General features: G+C 48.3%; 7 protein-coding genes across 7 annotated transcripts; 3 read left to right on the top strand and 4 right to left on the bottom strand.

The window, feature by feature from the left end:
- Positions 1 to 156: 156 nt before the first annotated feature.
- BO79DRAFT_47866 (uncharacterized protein) lies at positions 157 to 842 on the top strand. The gene is made up of 2 exons (XM_025689310.1): positions 157 to 287; positions 335 to 842. Exon 2 carries the CDS (start codon positions 362 to 364, stop codon positions 719 to 721), a length of 360 nt encoding a protein of 119 aa, XP_025536272.1. The 5' UTR covers positions 157 to 287; positions 335 to 361; the 3' UTR covers positions 722 to 842.
- A 1,342-nt stretch (positions 843 to 2,184) lies between these two features.
- BO79DRAFT_231608 (uncharacterized protein) lies at positions 2,185 to 3,554 on the bottom strand (the record flags this gene model as incomplete). Its single annotated transcript, XM_025684168.1, has 7 exons — positions 2,185 to 2,277; positions 2,483 to 2,557; positions 2,688 to 2,696; positions 2,734 to 2,763; positions 2,878 to 2,903; positions 3,290 to 3,384; positions 3,418 to 3,554. The coding sequence occupies 7 exons, from the start codon at positions 3,552 to 3,554 to the stop codon at positions 2,185 to 2,187; spliced, it is 465 nt and encodes a 154-aa protein (XP_025536271.1).
- An 82-nt stretch (positions 3,555 to 3,636) lies between these two features.
- Positions 3,637 to 4,946, top strand: BO79DRAFT_247611 (aminoglycoside phosphotransferase family protein; the record flags this gene model as incomplete). Its single annotated transcript, XM_025685659.1, has 3 exons — positions 3,637 to 3,669; positions 3,710 to 3,719; positions 4,126 to 4,946. 3 exons carry the CDS (start codon positions 3,637 to 3,639, stop codon positions 4,944 to 4,946), a joined length of 864 nt encoding a protein of 287 aa, XP_025536270.1.
- A 4,679-nt stretch (positions 4,947 to 9,625) lies between these two features.
- BO79DRAFT_47834 (uncharacterized protein) lies at positions 9,626 to 11,908 on the bottom strand. Its single transcript, XM_025689309.1, has 2 exons — positions 11,625 to 11,908; positions 9,626 to 11,556 (listed from the first exon to the last, which is right to left on the bottom strand). Exons 1-2 carry the CDS (start codon positions 11,722 to 11,724, stop codon positions 9,899 to 9,901), a joined length of 1,758 nt encoding a protein of 585 aa, XP_025536269.1. The 5' UTR covers positions 11,725 to 11,908; the 3' UTR covers positions 9,626 to 9,898.
- Positions 11,909 to 15,348: 3,440 nt separating this feature from the next.
- BO79DRAFT_47805 (uncharacterized protein) lies at positions 15,349 to 15,789 on the bottom strand. Its single transcript, XM_025689307.1, has one exon. The coding sequence runs from the start codon at positions 15,650 to 15,652 to the stop codon at positions 15,416 to 15,418; it is 237 nt and encodes a 78-aa protein (XP_025536268.1). The 5' UTR covers positions 15,653 to 15,789; the 3' UTR covers positions 15,349 to 15,415.
- On the top strand, positions 15,680 to 16,372 carry BO79DRAFT_289919 (uncharacterized protein; the record flags this gene model as incomplete). Its single annotated transcript, XM_025688831.1, has 2 exons — positions 15,680 to 16,283; positions 16,352 to 16,372. The coding sequence occupies exons 1-2, from the start codon at positions 15,927 to 15,929 to the stop codon at positions 16,370 to 16,372; spliced, it is 378 nt and encodes a 125-aa protein (XP_025536267.1). The 5' UTR covers positions 15,680 to 15,926.
- Positions 16,373 to 16,737: 365 nt separating this feature from the next.
- On the bottom strand, positions 16,738 to 17,798 carry BO79DRAFT_210905 (uncharacterized protein). The gene has a single exon (XM_025682911.1). The coding sequence runs from the start codon at positions 17,372 to 17,374 to the stop codon at positions 17,063 to 17,065; it is 312 nt and encodes a 103-aa protein (XP_025536266.1). The 5' UTR covers positions 17,375 to 17,798; the 3' UTR covers positions 16,738 to 17,062.
- Positions 17,799 to 18,369: the final 571 nt, after the last annotated feature.

Raw genomic sequence — 18,369 nt, 5'->3', positions numbered from 1 at the left:
ATCGTAAAAGATCGGCGGGAAAGTCGCTAAGCAATATTAAGAAGTCACTGAATTGATGACTTGTCAGCGCGTAATCTCGGGATTCCAGGAGGAGCAAGGGCACATCCGCAATGTGATCGAATTGCCAACGCAGAGATCTGGTGACCCGGAGATCGACAGTCGCCAGGTCCTGGCCAACGGATGCTGGAGGGACAACACTAGAGACACAATCCTCCGGCTCTCATCACCGGCAGACATGGGGAGCAGATGAAAAGAGAGAGAAAAAAAAAGTACCTGATCTAGTAGAGGTTTGGATTCTCGTCGCGGGGCGTACAAATGATGCTGACTGTTGCAGTGATGCCAGCCGCCATGTGACCACGTGATGGAAGTCGGTCTGGCAGTGCTGAGTGTTTTTCAGGTCACCTTATTCGCACCTTTTTTTGGGCAGATGAACTGGATACGAATGCTAGGAGAGGCAATGCTCCCTCCCGTATTGTGCCGGCAGATGACGATCTTTGGGCATCGCGGGGAGAATCTGGGGAAACATCCACCTTCTGGATCTGTCAGAACCGACTGCAAGTATCGCCGGTTGTGGAATGGACATACTGTGCAATCTCTCGACTGTAACCATTTGACGTTGACCTTAACATGTCAGTGTGTCTATCTTTGCTTTTTCCCGGCCCCATGCTGGCATCTGGCGTCGTCTTGTGGCTTGTATGATGGGAGTGCGCATGTCCACTGATCTTCTTCACGTTGGCTTCCACCTACTGGACGTTATACTCTATGTGGACATTTACGTACCTCCCAAATAAGGCAGAACACCGACAGTTACGAGATAAGGAAGGTCAGTAGGTGGAACGGTTACCTAAAGTTCTAACCTAGTGTACCCAAGTTGTTGGAAGGGTCCTATATCAAGTCTTCGGCAGAGTTCCACCCAACAATGCCCACAGCACAGCTCCTGATAACCGGAAAATTGGCTCGCTGTTACCCTCCATGAAGAAAGGAAGTTAAACTTAATCGATCACATCGACACTTTGGATCCTCATTCACTGGGATTTGGCCAGCGATATTTGCCCGCGGTAAAGTCAAGCGGAGATAGCAGCCACAGATGATGCTATGATGATTCCAGACCAGGCGGTGATGATACGACTGTTGACTTGTTTTGCAAATGTACATTGGTTGCACAAAGCAGGTAAACTGAGGATTCTCCGGCTGGCATTCGCAATAGGAATATTCCCGGGGTAATGATGGACATGGGCATCCTGTTTCTCATCCACATCCTCCTAGAAAGCAAATGACAGCGAAGTGCAACGCTCCATCAGCCTCTCGAACCACTGTCAGCGACTTCATCTTCTAATTTACCCGTTTGGTAAAGAGCATAGGCCGGGCAATGCAAACGAGTCGAGTTGAATAAGCAAGCGAGTGGTACAGCACAAGTACCCCCGTATGTAAACGGGACTATTGATACCGACAAAAACCCCGTTGGAACCCGGGCAATACCACTAAGCCTAAACCCCCGCGGAATACCCGGTCACTTGGCTCCAAATCCCACCAACATTCCGATCTTGATATGCAGGGAGACACCGACGCCATTGTACCACACCATATGGTGACATTAATTTCCCAAGCCCTATGCGATCCCTGATCCTTCAACAAAGCCACAACTCAAATTATACCGGGCGTACGTTTGTCTGTGCTACGGTGATTGAATGGTGATAAGTCTCGCCGGGAGTGGGCAGAGAAAAGCCTCACTAAGAAACGCGTCCCCAACTTCCCCGCCAAATCATCGTCGTGACTAGGGCTTGCTCCCCGCGCCTCCCCCTCACTAACTAGGCGCACAGAGCGCTGCTTGTTCTGATTCGCAGGTGGCTTTTGCGGCTTAGGACGAATCGAGTAAGTTGAGCCCGGATGAATGTAACTTGGACCCACTGACGAGGATATTCAGGAGCGTGACTTGGGACCCTAATTTGAGGGTAATACAGCTAGCTGCCAGCTACGAGCCCCCCGGCTGCATAACACGGCATTCACAATGTGTGTGTTGGGTAATGGAACAAACCAAACAAGCGGTAGGCCTACATGTACGGATCGGGGTTTGGGAACGGTTGATCTACAACTGACTGCACCCAGCAAATCAAGCAATCGCCTGACTCTCAAGACGCCGTAGCTTCAAGTGTGAACCAGCAAATCGAAGTAACGTGAGACATATCATTGGTTGTGACCTCGGGATAGCGCGTATTCGAGGTACGCCGCACCAGAAAAAGTCATTGCCATCATGTGACTCCTAGCTCTTCCGGCTAGCTCAGAAAGGGATCAGTTTCTCCGTGATTACTCCGTCCATACGACCTGGCCCTGAGCCATCAGCACCAACAATACAGTAGTTCCTGAATCCAACAATCCATGCCTAATAGAGACTCATTTATACCTATTCTACTAAACCATTGAAATAAAGTCCCGATGCCCGGCAACCTTCAATGGTGTTTATTGAAACGACCAAACAGGTCACCTGGTATGCGGAATTCTGTGTGCTGGAATCCCGCATCCGACGGAATCTCGCCGCGCAAAGATACACGCTAGCCTCCTCCGGCAAGGCAGATACAACTAGTGCGGATCGTCTCGACCTTCGATGGACGGTTCCATGTTGTCTCTAGCGGGGTTCTACGCATAGCATGAACTCAATCGGAGCGACGTCCTCCGGGCCCGTAACTGACGTTAAACGGCTGCTCAGTCTTAATGCTGGGAGTGGCCTCGATGCACAAACAGCCACAGATGTGTTGTGTTGCTATACTTGGAAGGTGTTGATAACATGTTGTCCGCCTATCTCCATAATGACGACGAAGGTAGTGATGTGGCTTGTTTCACCCAAGGCCGAGATAGCAAGCTTTTCCTTCTCGTAAAAACAACAAGGAAAAAGCCCTTTTCCCAAGCTAACAAGTCAATTGGTATGCGCATGCATGTCAGGACGGCCACTAAGGTGAACAGGTTGGGCCAATCATCAAGTTACCCGAGGCGGTCTACACAATGTTCGGTATTCCCATGCACCCAGAATCCATATACATGGTCAGGTGAGAAGCACAATTTCAGTATCAACGAGCGGATACGAATGATCGTCCAAAAGATCCCTCTAGGCTACGACTATTCACCATCGGGCACCGATCTGGAGATCAAAATCTTCTTCCTCATAGCCCAATTATCCCCACTGTCATTGGCCTATACAGGAAAGAAAAGTCTGCTAGCCGCAACCTGAACCCATCGTCGCCTGTGTGTATACGCTAAAACAGACTAAGATATTCGATACAAGCTGATTACATACAACCCACCCCCGCCAAATACCGAAAATTACCAATACCAGCCCATCGGGCAAGTACACCGACAAATCCGTCCACACAAAACGAAAGTATAATACGGCTCTAAGCCAAATGCGTACTGCGATCCCCAAACCCCAAACCTCTTCTAGAAGACTTCTCGAAGGCGCACCACACCAAAATCGGCATCATCGGTTGCCTTGCGACCGTAAACGTGGTTAGCGCCAAACACTCACACATGGCATGTGATTGATTTTCGCCTCCCGATGGCATTTTTTCGCCTCTGGAAACAGCTGGTAGGTGGCTGATACTAGCGGTGGTTTGAGATTCTGGGTAGTCGAATCAGGATCTCGGGATGTCTGAAGGGGGCCAGCCGGTTGTCTGGGCCGTAAGAATGGATGTATTACTCTACATAATCCTTCCGCTAGTTACTCCGTGGTTAGTTCGCTTTACACAAGTCCTTTCTTTGTAAGACAACCAGAAGACAGACTTGATCCACAATTAATACAAATCACATTCAAATTATGAACACTCGTGCTGTTACGTATCCATCCACGCTTTGACCTGGACCTACCCACCTAGTAACCTCAAAAAGTGGCTGGTAATCGCTGCCAACGCCGCCCAAGTATTCTTTATCACGTGATCATCAGGGTTTGAGAAGCATAATCATATGCATTCAACAACACCTCTCTGATCAACCCAAGTATCTAACCAAAGATGTCATGGCCATCAGTATGGTAGCCAAGCTTTTGAATGATTGGCAGATCAATCTAGTCATAGTCAGCTTTGCCTGACTTCAGGCTTCAAATCATACCTCCAACTATGCCACTATCCAATTCAATAGTAACACTCTATCTTCGAACACGACTATGGCTAGGCAAAAAGCGCTATGGCACCTTCACGCCGAAGGTAGTAAGAGTCAGCGACACGCGACTAATCAAAGGACCATGTTTCCCCGCCGAACTAGAAGGCCTGCGATACGTCGCGCAACACACCACCATCCCCGTTCCCAAAGTCCACCGCACATACCCAGCCCCCGAGGGACGCGTCTACATCGAAATGGACTACATCAAGGGCGATACCCTCCAAGAAACATGGCGCAACCCCAATTTCACATCCACAAACAAACAAGCAGTGATCCAAGAAATTGCTAGCTACATCGATCAACTCCGACAACTCACACCACCACAGGAAGGCGTTGTAGCTTCCGCAGAACTAGGAGAATGTTATGACATCCGAGTGGGAAGCTGGCCGTTTGGGCCTTTCAAATCCATTAACGAATTTCATGAATTTCTGCGCGGGACGATTCCAATAGAAGATACTACGAAAGTATACGGCGAAGCTGTCACGAAGTGTCATGAACGATCTGGATCATCATACTATCGGACGTGTTTCACACATGCGGATATCGCTAAACGGAATATTATTGTTCGTGATGGGAAGGTTGCTGGGATAGTTGATTGGCAGTTTTCAGGATGGTTTCCGGAGTATTGGGAGTATACGAAGGCGTTTTATACGCTTTATGATGTTCCGGATTGGTATGGTGGGTTGAAGAAGGTGATGAGGAGGTATGATGATGAATTAGAGGCGGAGAGGGTGCTTTGGGAGAGGTTTGATCAGCCGGGGGATCTTCTTAGGACTAGGTATTATGGTGGTAGTAATTAATATGGGTAGGTGGATGTGTTCTCTCTTCCTTTATTCTCTTCGGTTTCTTTTCGTTCTTTTTGCTACGCTGGTTAATATTGTTGTAAGTTGTATAGATCTAAATGTTCTTAATCTGATATCATGTGACCGCCAAGTCTAGTAAGCGGGGGCCCTCCCCCGACCGGTCAACGGAGCAGACCAGTGCGGTAACTTACTTAACGACAGAGTGACAAACAAACAACCAAGCAAAATGAATACGTACCTAGCTCGGCATTTCCCCGATCAATGGATCCATGCACGCCCCAGTCAGCCTCAACGACCGTCGTCATACATACTCTACTGAGAAAAGAAACTAAATGAAAAATAATAATAGTTAGGCTGAAACAAACAACCTTTCTCTCTCCCTCTCTCCCCGCTCCGACCACGTGCCGAGGCATACTACTGCAATGTAAACTAAACTATCAAGTAGCAAGTAACAAGAAAAGAAGACAGAAAACAGGATAACAAGTTAACTAATTCTCCGAGTCTAGACAAGTAAATATAGCCAAGTCTAGATTCACCCACCCACCCACATAATTAGTGTGCATATGTTATATGCGGTCAAAAAAGTGAACACGTACATATGATGGGGCCGTGTGAAAAACGGTGAGCCAGCGAAGAAGGTAAAAAAGACAGTGTGCGGGAAAATAGAATTCAGAATGTTCTCGGAGAAATAGAAGAGCAAATGATATAATCAAGATAATTCGGTGTCTTAAGTTAGTTAAGTTTTTGTTTGGTATTGTTCCGAATATACCCCATTGTGTATGCAGGATGGAAGGAGAGGAAGTTTCGGCATGCCGAGCTGCATTGGGGAGTCGGGCCGGGTACTTAGTTGCCGGTTGCTGGTTGGCTCGCTCGTTGGTTGGTTGTTCAGTTGGCTCGGTCGGGCACCGTTGGTTATTGGTTGTTATTATTCATGGTACGTATTATTGTTTCAGGGCCTCGGTGTGTGTGTGTATCTCTCTACAGGGTAGGAAATAATGGAGAGAAATTTAGAACTATCTAGTAAGCAGGGTGTCGAGGGTTGATTGATTCAAGGTGATGTATGTAGTAGGTGTTACTGCTCCACTTCAAGCAGCCATCAAGGCAGTGAAACGAGCGTGAAGAAATCAAGATTATTAGGTTGATGGATGAATAGTCCGTATAGCGATCGATATGGAAGAGGGAGGCTGAAGGTGAGAATTAGTAAGGATGGATAGAATACAACCATCCCGAATCAGCCCGAGTACAGCACCTGTCACTCAGATACAGTGTCACTGTATAACAGCACTCACAGTACCGGTGAAGGCTACTTTGTTCCGGGGGGGAAACGAATCACTTGGCTGCCCGATCTCAAATTTCGCTCCACAAGAGAAAGAAGACCCGCAATTTGAAAAACTAAACTACTTAGCAACAAGGTAAGCTGGGAATTGACACAAGGGAAAGAGTGGAGAGAAACCACCCCCCCTCTCAGCTGACAAAAAACCACTCGCGCGGCGTCCACCCCGACTTTCTGTAGGGGCAGTAAACTCTTTTGGGCCAAGTTCCCCCTCAGCCGCTTTGCACTGGTGGTCGGGGTTGGATCCACCGCCGTGGTCTGGGTGTTTGAAAGAACCACGGGCTGGCTTTTGCTCCACGTTTTCGGGCAGACTCGGACGTCAGAGTTTGCAGGTTTGCCAGGGAACTCGAGTCGTCATTGGTGCAGGTGATCGGGAGATTCAGGGAGATATTGTGGAGAATTAAGAGGAAAATCAGGAGGGAAAAGCAAAAAAAAAAATAATGTAATTTCTCTTCTTACTTTCCTTACAGAGTACACAGTATGCTTTTCTTCCTTCCAATGGATCCGATCCGATCCTTTTTCGGGATTGTGCTTATGTTTGCTTTTTTGCGGGTTGAAATTCGGTTGGTTACCATTTGTGCGTGTTATTATTCTGGTGTCTACTTACTGCAGTGGTTAGTTACCCAGCTAATTTGATGACACCTAGTTAGTCTCAGCTAAGGAATGCGACCTGTTCGACATACATGAACGGATCACAGCGGTCCGAGGGATTCTGTTGAATGCAACAATCTACGGAGTAGTTAATTCACTAGTAAGAAGAGTCCACTCCATAGTACTACTTCAACTCCGGTTTTCCTGGGAGTACCCGCGTTACGTCATTGTGGTTGAAGCAATGAAGATGTCAGTGCGCACGAGACCAGGGCCAATGCAACTTATACCCAACTTTATACTGGGGATTAGTCCGCTATTCCGGTTGCATACCATTACACAATACCATATGCCAATGTGTCAACGAATATACCAAGTAGACAGAAGTAGACAGATACGAGATCCTACTATAGATAGTATTTGAATTCTTCTCGCCCAGTAAATCTGCAAGGCTTACGCAGATGACCTGCTTATTTCCAACGGCACTGCGCAATAGCCTCCACGGCAGTTCAATCGCATACGGCAGTTGTTGAGCTCGAGTCTTCACGGGAGAGCGAGAGAGAGTCTAGAACAGACAAGTTGAAGAATGCTTGCGACCGTTTTCCAACTCTAACAGGGGCTGATTACGAGCTGCTGCTGCACCTCATCCAGCTGAAGTTGATCTTGATACCTGACAAACAATATCTTTCACCAACTCATCATCCATCAAACTTCATCAAAAGCCATGCCATGCCATGCCAACTATAATAATACCTCGGACCAATATGCCTAACCCAAAACCAAAAAAAGCACATGGACAGAACAAAATAAATAGAATTAGAAAAAAAAAACAAAGTTAACCTTCCAAGACATGTACAAAGTTCCGACAAAAACCGCACGTCTAACTCAATCGAACAGCTTCCATCCAACAAGTGACGCAAATTCCCGACCGGGTTTTCTTGATCTAGCCGACCCCGATATACTTTCATGAACACATGCGCGCAAACACACACTCTCTCTCTCACACACACACACACACACACACTTTTCTCCCTGATCTGCATGTATCCATCCTTATTCCATCGAAAAAGCTAAATAGAACTAACTATACTAAGATCTCGTGGACCCAACACCACCAAGCTAATCGTAGTAATTTAAGCTAATCGTAGTAATTCGGTGAATCGAACTAGTTTAGATGATGATGTTATCTATCCAGCAACTATACTAGATGGGTTCAGACCATGATGTGAACCTGATGTGACCCTGGAGTAATAATCCCCATCCGAACCCGGTTCAGTCGGCTTTTCAGGCTTTTTTGTCCCCGTCATACCTAACCCCCCCCAATTCCCCTCTCCACACCCCCCTGTTTTCTCCAAGGGCGTAGCAGCAATCTGTCATCGAGTGTTGTTGTTGTTGTTGGTGGTTGGGGTATGACAAGGAGGTGAGTGGGGGAGGGGAGGGGACGGGAACCCCGAGATGTCTCTTTTTTGCCTTCCTTACCTTACTTACCTTCCATCATGCTTCTTCTTATCATCGTTGAAAACTCAACTTTGTAGTTAATATTGCGTAGATGGTTTTACAAACCATACAGAAATAGATACACCGATACACACACCCCGTCCATAGCTTCAAGCTTCAAGCTTCTATTTTCAGCTCCTTTTTCGCCTCCCCTCATTTCCATTTTTAATAATTTTGTTTTGAGTTCTTACTTTTCCTTTGTCACTATCCTATTCCCGTCCCGTCTCCTCATGGGGGGATCTTAATATCGGGCGCATGTGAAGGGTAAGGTAGGGTAGGGTAGGGAAGGGAAAGGGAAAGGGATCAGTGCGAGAGATTCTAGATCTCTGACCAGGTACGACTGGTGGTTCGAGGGTTGGGGGAGTTGGGAGTTCCCCTCACCTACTTACTTACTAAGTACTCTTCCCTACCCTCCTATTCAATTTTTATTATTTTTTTTATTATTATTATTTTGTGCTATTATTATTTTATTGTGATTTTTTTCTGCCCATGCTACGTGTCAGTGCGCCGTAGCCCAGGCCCGCCGGAGACCACCACCATGGTTTGAATAAATGGATGGATGGATGGATGGCTTCGGTGCAGAGTCGCGTCACCACACACACCACTTTCGCTATCTTCTCTATTTAGGGTTCTTCCTCATCGGTTTTACTTTACTGCTAGCTAAATCAAGGAATGTTGTATCTCATATCATATCCAAAGTGGATTTTCTATTTCGCTAGATTTCTTTTGGTTTGGGTTGGGGATGAGCAATCTCACTGTAGCATACATCGGTGATAACGTGCGCAAAAGATAGGCGGCGGAAAATGTGGAAAAAAAGACCCTGGAATGATATGGTCCGGATTTCAAGTCAAGCAACAAGTAGTGGTATCTGGTATCAAGAAGAGCTAAACTGGCTGTTCCCAAGATGCATGTTTGCAATGTTTTTCTGCCGCTTCAAAATAATCAAACGCAGGCTGTCTCACTCCCTGGCCCGATCACATCCATAATTAGAGAAAAACAATAAAACCCTCTTTTCTTTTCAGTATGTCCACCCATAAGAAGAAGTGAAAAAAAGAAAAAGAAAACAAGACAATGAAGACCGTATCCGACCATGCATCGCCAAAGAGGAAATTTCATCTGTACAAGTGAAATTAAGGATGTAATAAAAGGCGTTTGTCCCTCCCGTGGCCCATATATAATGACAGCAGACAGCCTCACAATGCAATGTTGAAAGATGGGGTAAGATGAAAGTAAAAGAAGAAAAGGGAAAAAAAGCAAAACAATGACCCGAAACGCATTAGGTCGGATATAACAGCCGTATGATCCCTAGGTGCGCCAATATGCAATGCAGTCGTGATGGTACGTGTCACAAGGATGATAATCAGTCGGCGGTCTTTACATGTTTTGGAAAAGAAAAGAAACGAGAAACAAGGAGTAGCCGTTCGAGTATCGGGTATCATAGTCAACAAACATTACCGATCCAGAAGAAAGGACATGCTTTGACGCAGATAATGGAAGGTGAAGACGGAAGTCGAATCATCAGTCAAGGGCTTCACCACCCCTTCACATGATATTCCCAAGGTCCAAAGTCGGTGTAATGAGTAAAGGATCCGGTTTTGTCCTTACCCTGACTGGTAGCCTTGGTTGCAGCACCACCGGCCTGGCCGGCTGGCTGTCCCTTAGATCCCTTCGGTCCAGGGTATTCTTGTAGATTGGCCATGTCATGTGCCGTATGTCTGCGCTTCAGGAACGCGTTGGCAGTCGCACTCTTCTGTTGACGTTCCCACAACAAGTGTCGGCGGAGAGACTCGGTCAATTCAGTAGCGAGCATGTTGCGACGAGTTGTCCGTGGGGAGTGGGCAACAGACTGCGGGGCGGGCTTCATGATGATGGGCTTCGAACGAGGCACGTCGGGACCACGCATCGTCAGGTTCTCATCATCGTCCTCAGGCGGCGATGCAGGGATCGAGGGACCGTTGGGGGAAGTGAGACGCGAGCGTTGGAGGGCTGGACTAGACCGGGTCGGAGCTCCCATCTTAGTAGGCTGATGCATCATCATGGTAAGAAGGGAGCGACGCGAAACAAGGTTGGGCCGGGAATCCACACGCTGGAAGAGTTCCTTCTCCTCAACACTGGATCGGCCGCTTTCCGTGATCGAATCTTCCCAGTCCGAATCCGAGTCCTCGATAGCACTCTCAGAAACCTCATCGTCCGTCTCGACGGCATCTTCGTTATCCATAGCACGTTCACGGATGGGCTTGATGATTTCATTCTGGTCCCTGAAGGAAGCCACCTTTTTCCTGAGATCCTGGCCACTAGCCGAAGGCTTGCTCAATTCATCAGAAAGAGAACTGCGATGGGGCCCTTGCATTGCCATGCGATCCTCGAAAGAGCTTTCATCGTCGTCACCCGACGAGCCTCCCAGAGTGAACATGCCGCCCTTCTTCTTGAAGGGAGTGGGCTTGAGCTGTGCTGGAGGTTTGGCCGGGCCAGGTTCGGCAGCCAATCTAGGTTGCGACCGGTATGACGAAGAGATGACAGAGGGAGAGAATCCGCGGACGATGCTTGGCGACTTGATCAATTCGGATCGGGTAAGAATGCCGGACGAAGAAACGCTAGTATCAGACCCGGCGGTATTGCCATTGTTATCGCTGTCATTGCATTCGGGCGCAGTAGTTGAGCAAGACTCAGTGGACTGATTAGGTTGTTGGCTGAGAGGGTACGGGGGCGGGGTTGGCGTCCGCCTCGCAGTAGAGACAGAAGGAGGGGTGGCGGGAGTAGGGGTCGAAGGACGTGGTGTGATATCGACGACAGGGGGCTCGACTGTCGACATGACGGTGGAGATGGGTTCAAGGTGTTTCTTCTCCTTAATGTTCAGCACCATCCGTTCCAAACCTAGAGATGTAATATGCTTTTCCTTTCCGCGAGCGAGGCTGGCCATAGAATCCTCACGCACCACCGCCGGCTTATAGTCCAAGCACTTCGGGCGTTTAATGTGATGCTCTATCCGCTCAGCCTGCTCCGACGCCGCCGATTCGACACTCGCGGAAAGTTCTGGCAAATCCCCAGCTTCGGAACGAAGAAGTGGCAAAACCGAGGTAGTGCTGGAGGTCTCCGGCTCCACACAGAAGGTCTCACGTGTCCAGAGTCGCCAGCTCAGGTTTTCTAGACGTCGGCCTTCCTCCATATAGTCGGCACATTTCGAAAAGACTAAATTCGGAGGTCAATTGTCAGCCACCAGACGCGACTGATACCCGCAACAAACTAGATGCACTTACCCATCCACATGCCATGAAGACTTTGCGCATTGGCTGTGTCGACCTTATGGATCTTGGCCGTATCCACCGTCAGAACGGGGGTTGAAAAACGCGAAGCCATTCTAACGACGCCACAATTTCGAATATGTTGAAGTTCCTCAAACGATTCTTTTCTTCCCCGTAGGAGTGTAGTTTCGGGGTCGCCGTCTCCCCCAAGCGTGGTCGTTCGGCGCGAGAAGTTGCGAAATAGACCTCTTCGATCCTCCAAGGTTACTGAGAGTAACGCCTCCAAGTTTGGGTTCTGCAGCGTGCTGCAGAAAGTCGATTGAGATTGAAAGTGGCGCCCAAGCTGCCTGTCAAGTGCAGCAGGTGTCGAGTTCAACAATTGCTGTGCGAGATGGAGGGTGGTATGGCGCAAGAGAGATCGATCCGGGGTAGGTCGATTGATCGAAGCCGGTTCCGTAAGCGGATCCTTCACACTTTCCAGTACTACCTATCCAAGAGAGAAACGACCGAAAACGAAAAACGGTCGGGGTGGGTGAAGATTGAACGAAGGTTCAGGCGTACTGGCGCGAAGTATGTAGATATGGCCGGTTCAGGGAGGTCGGGGATGGACGTGGGGATGAGGATTGAGGGTGATGGGCGAGAGGAATGAGTGAAGGAGGAAAGAAGGAAGGGAAAAAATCGAAGGGGAATATGGGGGAGGAGAACCTTAGTCTGGCTGGTGGAGCGGACGAAGAAAAGAGGAAAAGGCAAGATAGTTAACGGACGGGTCGGTGGAGAATTGGGGGGAAGAGGGAGGGAGGGTGGATGAGTGAGTGTCCGGTATGAACTGGTAACGGGTTCAGTACAAGGGGAAAAAAAGGGAAAAAGAGGCAGAAAATGGCAGAAAATGGGAATTTGACGGTGGCCACAAGAGAAAAGTCCGATGGGGGTACGTACCGAGGGAGAGGTACTGTGGTTGACCAGCGATGGGGGGGATGGCGGTAAGTACAAGGATGGGCTCCTAGCCGCGCCTCCTCCCCATCCGTGGTCCCGGATGTGTGATTAATCTTGGGATTATTTGCGTTCTTTTTTTTTTATTTTCCATTTTCCGATTTTTTATTTTTCTGAAATTCAAATTTCCCCTTTCGCAATGGTACATCCGGAGTACCCCCGTGGGTCTACTGGTATTTCATACATTGTTATAACACCGGTAATATTACCATCGGTCTGTTTCCGGAGTCCCACTTTGGAACAAAGTACGAAACTGGTATTGAAGAACAATACTACTAGTCAAGTAGGAAGGCAGGTACTTCACTAAACCCAGTAGGGCCAGCTATACATCGGTGAATGCGTCTACACCCACCGCCAACACTTGCAACCAGATGAAGCTTGACCCTGGATCTGGATAGATACATACTAATACCATCCAGGTATGGATAGCAGCCCCCGAAATGGATCACCTTTGAAAAAGCCTCAAAGTTTTTGTGACCTGATGCCTTGATTCACCCTGGTTCTCGCTTCATCTCGGACCGGCAGCACTATGTATGCATCACCGACAAAGCAAAACCCCTGGAGAGATAGCAATGACAACAACAGGGGGAGGGAGAAAAAAGGCCACAGGGGATCGTTCTAGACAAACATTCAAACAAAGATCAACCCGTCCTGTGACCATCGCCTCGGCTGACTAAGGACAAGGCATCTTTAACAGTTCACCAGTCAATCGATCGGGTCACTTGACTTCTCAAAAATGGGTCCCGAACGATTGGCCGAGGCGAAGTGCTGCTGATATCACTCCGCACTTGTCAATTCGCCAGGGCTGGCATACTGTAGGAATCGGGTTAATGATCACTACTATTGAAGACCTAACGATGATAGCCACTTCCATCATTGTACCCAGCATCCAGATCCATTTCCATCATTATTACTGTCAATCTAGGCACTGTGCCTAATCCCTCGCCTCGTCAGGGGCATTTGACACTTCACCCACCACCCACCGCTGGGCTATTATTGTTATGTCCTGCTGACTAGTGACTTATTGCTCGATTCAGTTCAACTGCTTTCGTCACGGACATGCTTAGTTTCGGGCAGATTCTTGATATCCAAATGTGACTAAGGAAACCATGGGTTTTACCGTCTACATTCTGGGCACCTCCCCAAGCCACGTTCCTGTTACCCGGTCTCTTGGACATCAACATCTTACACACAGACTACCCGACCTAGTTCTGAAACCGGGCATTCCGGCACTTGACCTCATCCCCAACTTATCGACCCTGATCCCCTTTTAGGCTCAAGCGTGTCTGATCGAAACTCTGACTTTCTACAACCATATGATATGTCGACGTGGATGGTTCAATCATCCCGGCTGAAATGGCCTGAGCACTGATCTTCCTTACTGTTTGTTCTTATTAGCCGGTGGTGGTATGTACCTTCGCAAAATGCCCCAGGCGGAGTCGCATACCGGGGAAAGAGCGCAGCGTTTCCGATCTGGATGATCATCTCACACCTACATAGTTCTCCTTCCTCTTATCAGTTCATTGCGCCCTTTGAAGTCTGCAGCAGTTATGTATGTATGTACCCTGAATCGCAAGTCTTCAATGCCCTTTTACCCTCCAAGCCACGATACCCCAAAGCACTTTTGATTTGAGAATTAAAGTACACATGTCCAATGACTATGTATCCCTTCCGAATACCGGTCTCAGGAGACTGGTATACCTAATCTGAGTGACCCAACAACAGAGTATTCGCGTTCGCTCATTCCTCACCCCGTCCATAGTCACAAGGCGAGAATCCTGCCAGCTGTCACTAAAGTACTTGTGATGCTATCTTTGCGAGAACGGTAGGTAGGTAGTAGTATATCCCCAAACAACATAATGTAAATAAAAAAATAACAATGGGAGGCAATACTACATACAGCACGTATGATACAATCGTTCACAAGGAGTAGTAGTTAGATACCTGGATTGATTACCCGCCTGTTCGGTTTAGCCCTTTCCTTCCCACCCTACCACCACACCCCCCCTTTTTTTTTCCTGTCACGGGGCCTTGCAAAAACTTCCCAAACGCCCCGTTGCGAATAATAACAATATCAATAATAGACTAAAACGCCACACTTGATCCTTCATCGCGGATCCCCGGGTGAGTGGTTCGGGGAACTAGGATTCAGAAGATCCGCCCGATTCACCATCACCACTGCCCTTTTGGAAACTGACAGCCAGTGCCAGCCAGTTCCCAAGCCGTCAGCCCACGTTTTACAATCATGTGATGTTCCACGTCAAAGGTCCAGGTTCACTACCCCGAACACCTGATGGATGAGTTGTAAACTGAAAATAAAAAGTTGCTGTTTCATCTTCGGAGTAAAAGCCGTCATCTGCTTGTACAGTAGTTAGTTGCTTCACTAAGGCGGGCTTCCCGTTGGTGTAGATTGTTTTTTCCATCTTCATCCAAACCATCTCCAAATTTTCTCCGATGTATGAAATACGGGAAGTTCAAAAGAAATTATCAAAAAAAAAAAAAAAAAAATAAAAATAAAAAAAAAATAGAAAAAGCAAAAGAAAAAGCAAAGGTAGAAGTTCAGGGGGCTGAATGTGGAGGGGTCGTGACCTCGTCGGCTTATTGGGGCCCAAAGGGAGTTTCCAAGCCTCACAAGGCCCTGTCGAGTTAGTACTGAGTAGTAGCGGCGACGTTGAACGATCTGCAAGGCGGTTCACATTGTGGTCACTTGCTGGTTAAAGTCGATCGCATTGCCGGATAGTAAACGTCTTACTACGGAATGCCCCGTAGCATGGGGAAGGTACTACTCTATACACCCTCATACACACTCTCCTATGTTAGGGAGGAGAAGTTAATATCGGGGGACGGATGGCCCAGGTAAACCCCGCAATGATATAAACTCTTACCAAGACTAGACAGGCGCTATTAATTAGACAGTGATAGTCAAGTACTAAGTCAAGATCGGCATTTGCGAACATAAGTAAGTAGATAGTAAGTAAAGCTCCATAGCTAATAATTGAGCCCACACCCGTCTTTCTTGCATATTCAATGCAGACAATAACCAGGAGCAGCATTATCTCCTAGGCACCAAAGCTCTGTTGGCAGGTGAAAATCAGGGAAACCCGTCAACATGGTGAGCTTATTCGCTTCGCTTGCAGCTGGGGGGCGGACACCTCCGCTTTCAATGATCCAAGTGCTCAGCTGCCATCTTTCATGCATGGAATCGTTCCACAGCGATGCTTCTAGAGGGAGCCACGTAGCTGCGCCCTAGCCCACTCGACCACACTCCGATTCATCAGGCGTACCTCTTGCAGGTGTGTGCCATGAAGAATAGAGGGAATTCCATGGATGACGCCCTTTTTCCAGAATTCTACGGAGCTACATTCTATCTGGGTACATTGCCTGGTTAAGCTTATGGGAAGTCCCAGTAATTCCCTAACAATGGGATGGGAAATGCTCCATACTCTCCGTGTTGTTGAGCCTATCCAGGTAAACTCTCCGGATGATGATGACGATGCTGCACGAGAGGTGAAATTATACCGTGGTTGGAACCCGCTATCTCATGATTCCATATGTAGGAAGGGCTTTACAAATTCTCGGGACATCAACCAACTGTTCATTGACAATTGGTTGTCATTGTTCGAGATGACCTCGATTGTTCGGGAGAATCCGTCAACCGATGAGGGCATCCGAGGGACTCCCGCGGTACACCAGTGGAAGGCAAGAAAAAGCAATCCACACTTGATCGAGGGAGCTGACGTCCATGCCGACAGAAAGTTGCCGAGGACCATTGACAGCATCAGGACGCCTACCTTGCTGGTAGAACAGGCAGAGGCGACTATTGCTCCGTGGCGTAGAAGCGAGTCGATGCAGATGCCACCTGCCAGAGTGCCAGTGTACAAAATACAGCTAGTTAGCTAGCTAGCTACAATAGTGACAGAGGACTGACTACTCCGTACTGACTGATGTTACCTCATCTCCCGCCCGCCCCCTTTAACGTGGGGGCAAAACTAAACAAACCCGCAGTGGCAAAGGCCCACCCCCGAGTCACAAGACAGCTCCTCCATCACATGATGTGGGGTCGTCCCGCGGCATTAATGCGCCACTGGTCGCGGCTGAAGGGGATTCCATGTCTATCTATCTCTCTCTACCATATCATGCTCAATCGAGATTGATACACCGAGTTGACTCGTTTACAATCACACACAGAATTGAACCGTACAGAAACAGTATCGCCCATACGGCCTTTACTCGGCCCCGCCATTGTCGACTGCTCTCCTGACCTGCGAAAGTGCCGACACACAATGATCGATTGCTGACTAGAAGCCAACGGGGATGGAAGGACGCTACTGGACGCAGCTGCATCACGTCAAACAGCGGCTTAGAAGCACCGGATAAGGCACCATGCATCAAGTGCAGCTTGCAGACAAAGAATGATAAACAGCAGGTGCCGCCGGTGTCTTACGGAGTACTCCCGCCCGACCTTAGTCACTACTAGAGATATCCGACAGGACGCGCAGGCTGGGAACAACAACAGGGACGGTGATGCTGTTGTGTGAACACAACGCCCGTTGCCTATTTCCTCTATAGGTAGTCTGCCATTCCTCCTTTGGGACTGGTCGAAGTAGGGCGTCAGCCAGGAACACAGTGGCCTCAACTTTACTGAGTACGGCACTGTAGATCATAGAACCGTCTGGATCTTGCACGACATGATCTACGGTATGTTGCTGTGGCTGGTGCCATACACTCAGGCATTCACCTGGAGTAGTAGTGGATTGGCCATCGACGTCTTCCATCCCATGAAGAAAGCTTACGACTTTGGGAACTTCTTACGATCGCCAAAATTTCCGAGAATGTTGTTGATACCATCCATAATCCCAGGGGTCACAAACTCATCTGTAAACCGTTTCACCAGGGCGATATTGCCTCATATTGGGATGGAATTGCCTCCTGAACTCTAGCCTTATTTTGAGACGATCTCAAAACTTTCTCTGGCCCTTGAATTCTTTATGCATAGCTTAAAGCTTGGATTGCGCACGGATATCGACTCCCGGGATTTGCATTTGGAAGGGATAACGACCCGGGCACACAGGGCAGCCGGGTACCACCAGTCACTAAGCCGGCCAGCACTAATGTATGGGTTGCTATGGAGCACAAAGCCCAATATACACACACGGTCTCTTTTTTTTCTTCAATCCCTCCCTCCTTCTCACTGTCTTTCACTGCTATTTCCTGCCTTCCCGTCAAATGCCATACGATGGGGAACCGACGTGGTACGTAGCACCGCCGTTTCTCCTGAACAAGTCACATTCCATAATTCCCGGGCCGCATCCCCCGGACCAGCCAAAACCCATGAACGATTCTTGTCATGTAACCCAGGAAAGGGCCAATCTACCAGGAACTGGTTAGCAAAATAGACCGGTTCAGAATCGGACCTTTGTTCGAGAACCCAGCCTAGCGGCTACCAGATCATGCAAATTCGCAGCTCTCGCTCGCTTTGACCTCCAGGGGAATGGTGGGTTCTCCACGTAAATGCAAGGGTTATAGCGCGGATCGCATTTCAAGGATCTGAGGAACAGGAAAGGAAAAAACAAATCAAGCCCACCCGCACACACACATCATTGATTGACTGAGTAAGTGCTCCGGGAAGCCTATTGCGGTAAATCTGAAATTTGCCCTTTCTTTCTTTCTTTTTTTCTCTTCCTTACTCCGTACCCTTCCCCTTCCCCCCCCCCCACCGAATCCTCAACACGCGATAAAACCAATATAAAACATAGCTTCAAACTCTCCC

This window comes from Aspergillus costaricaensis (assembly GCF_003184835.1).
Source record: "Aspergillus costaricaensis CBS 115574 unplaced genomic scaffold BO79scaffold_32, whole genome shotgun sequence".
Classification (NCBI taxonomy): Eukaryota; Fungi; Ascomycota; class Eurotiomycetes; order Eurotiales; family Aspergillaceae; genus Aspergillus; species Aspergillus costaricensis.
This window is presented reverse-complemented; position numbering and strand designations above follow the sequence as displayed.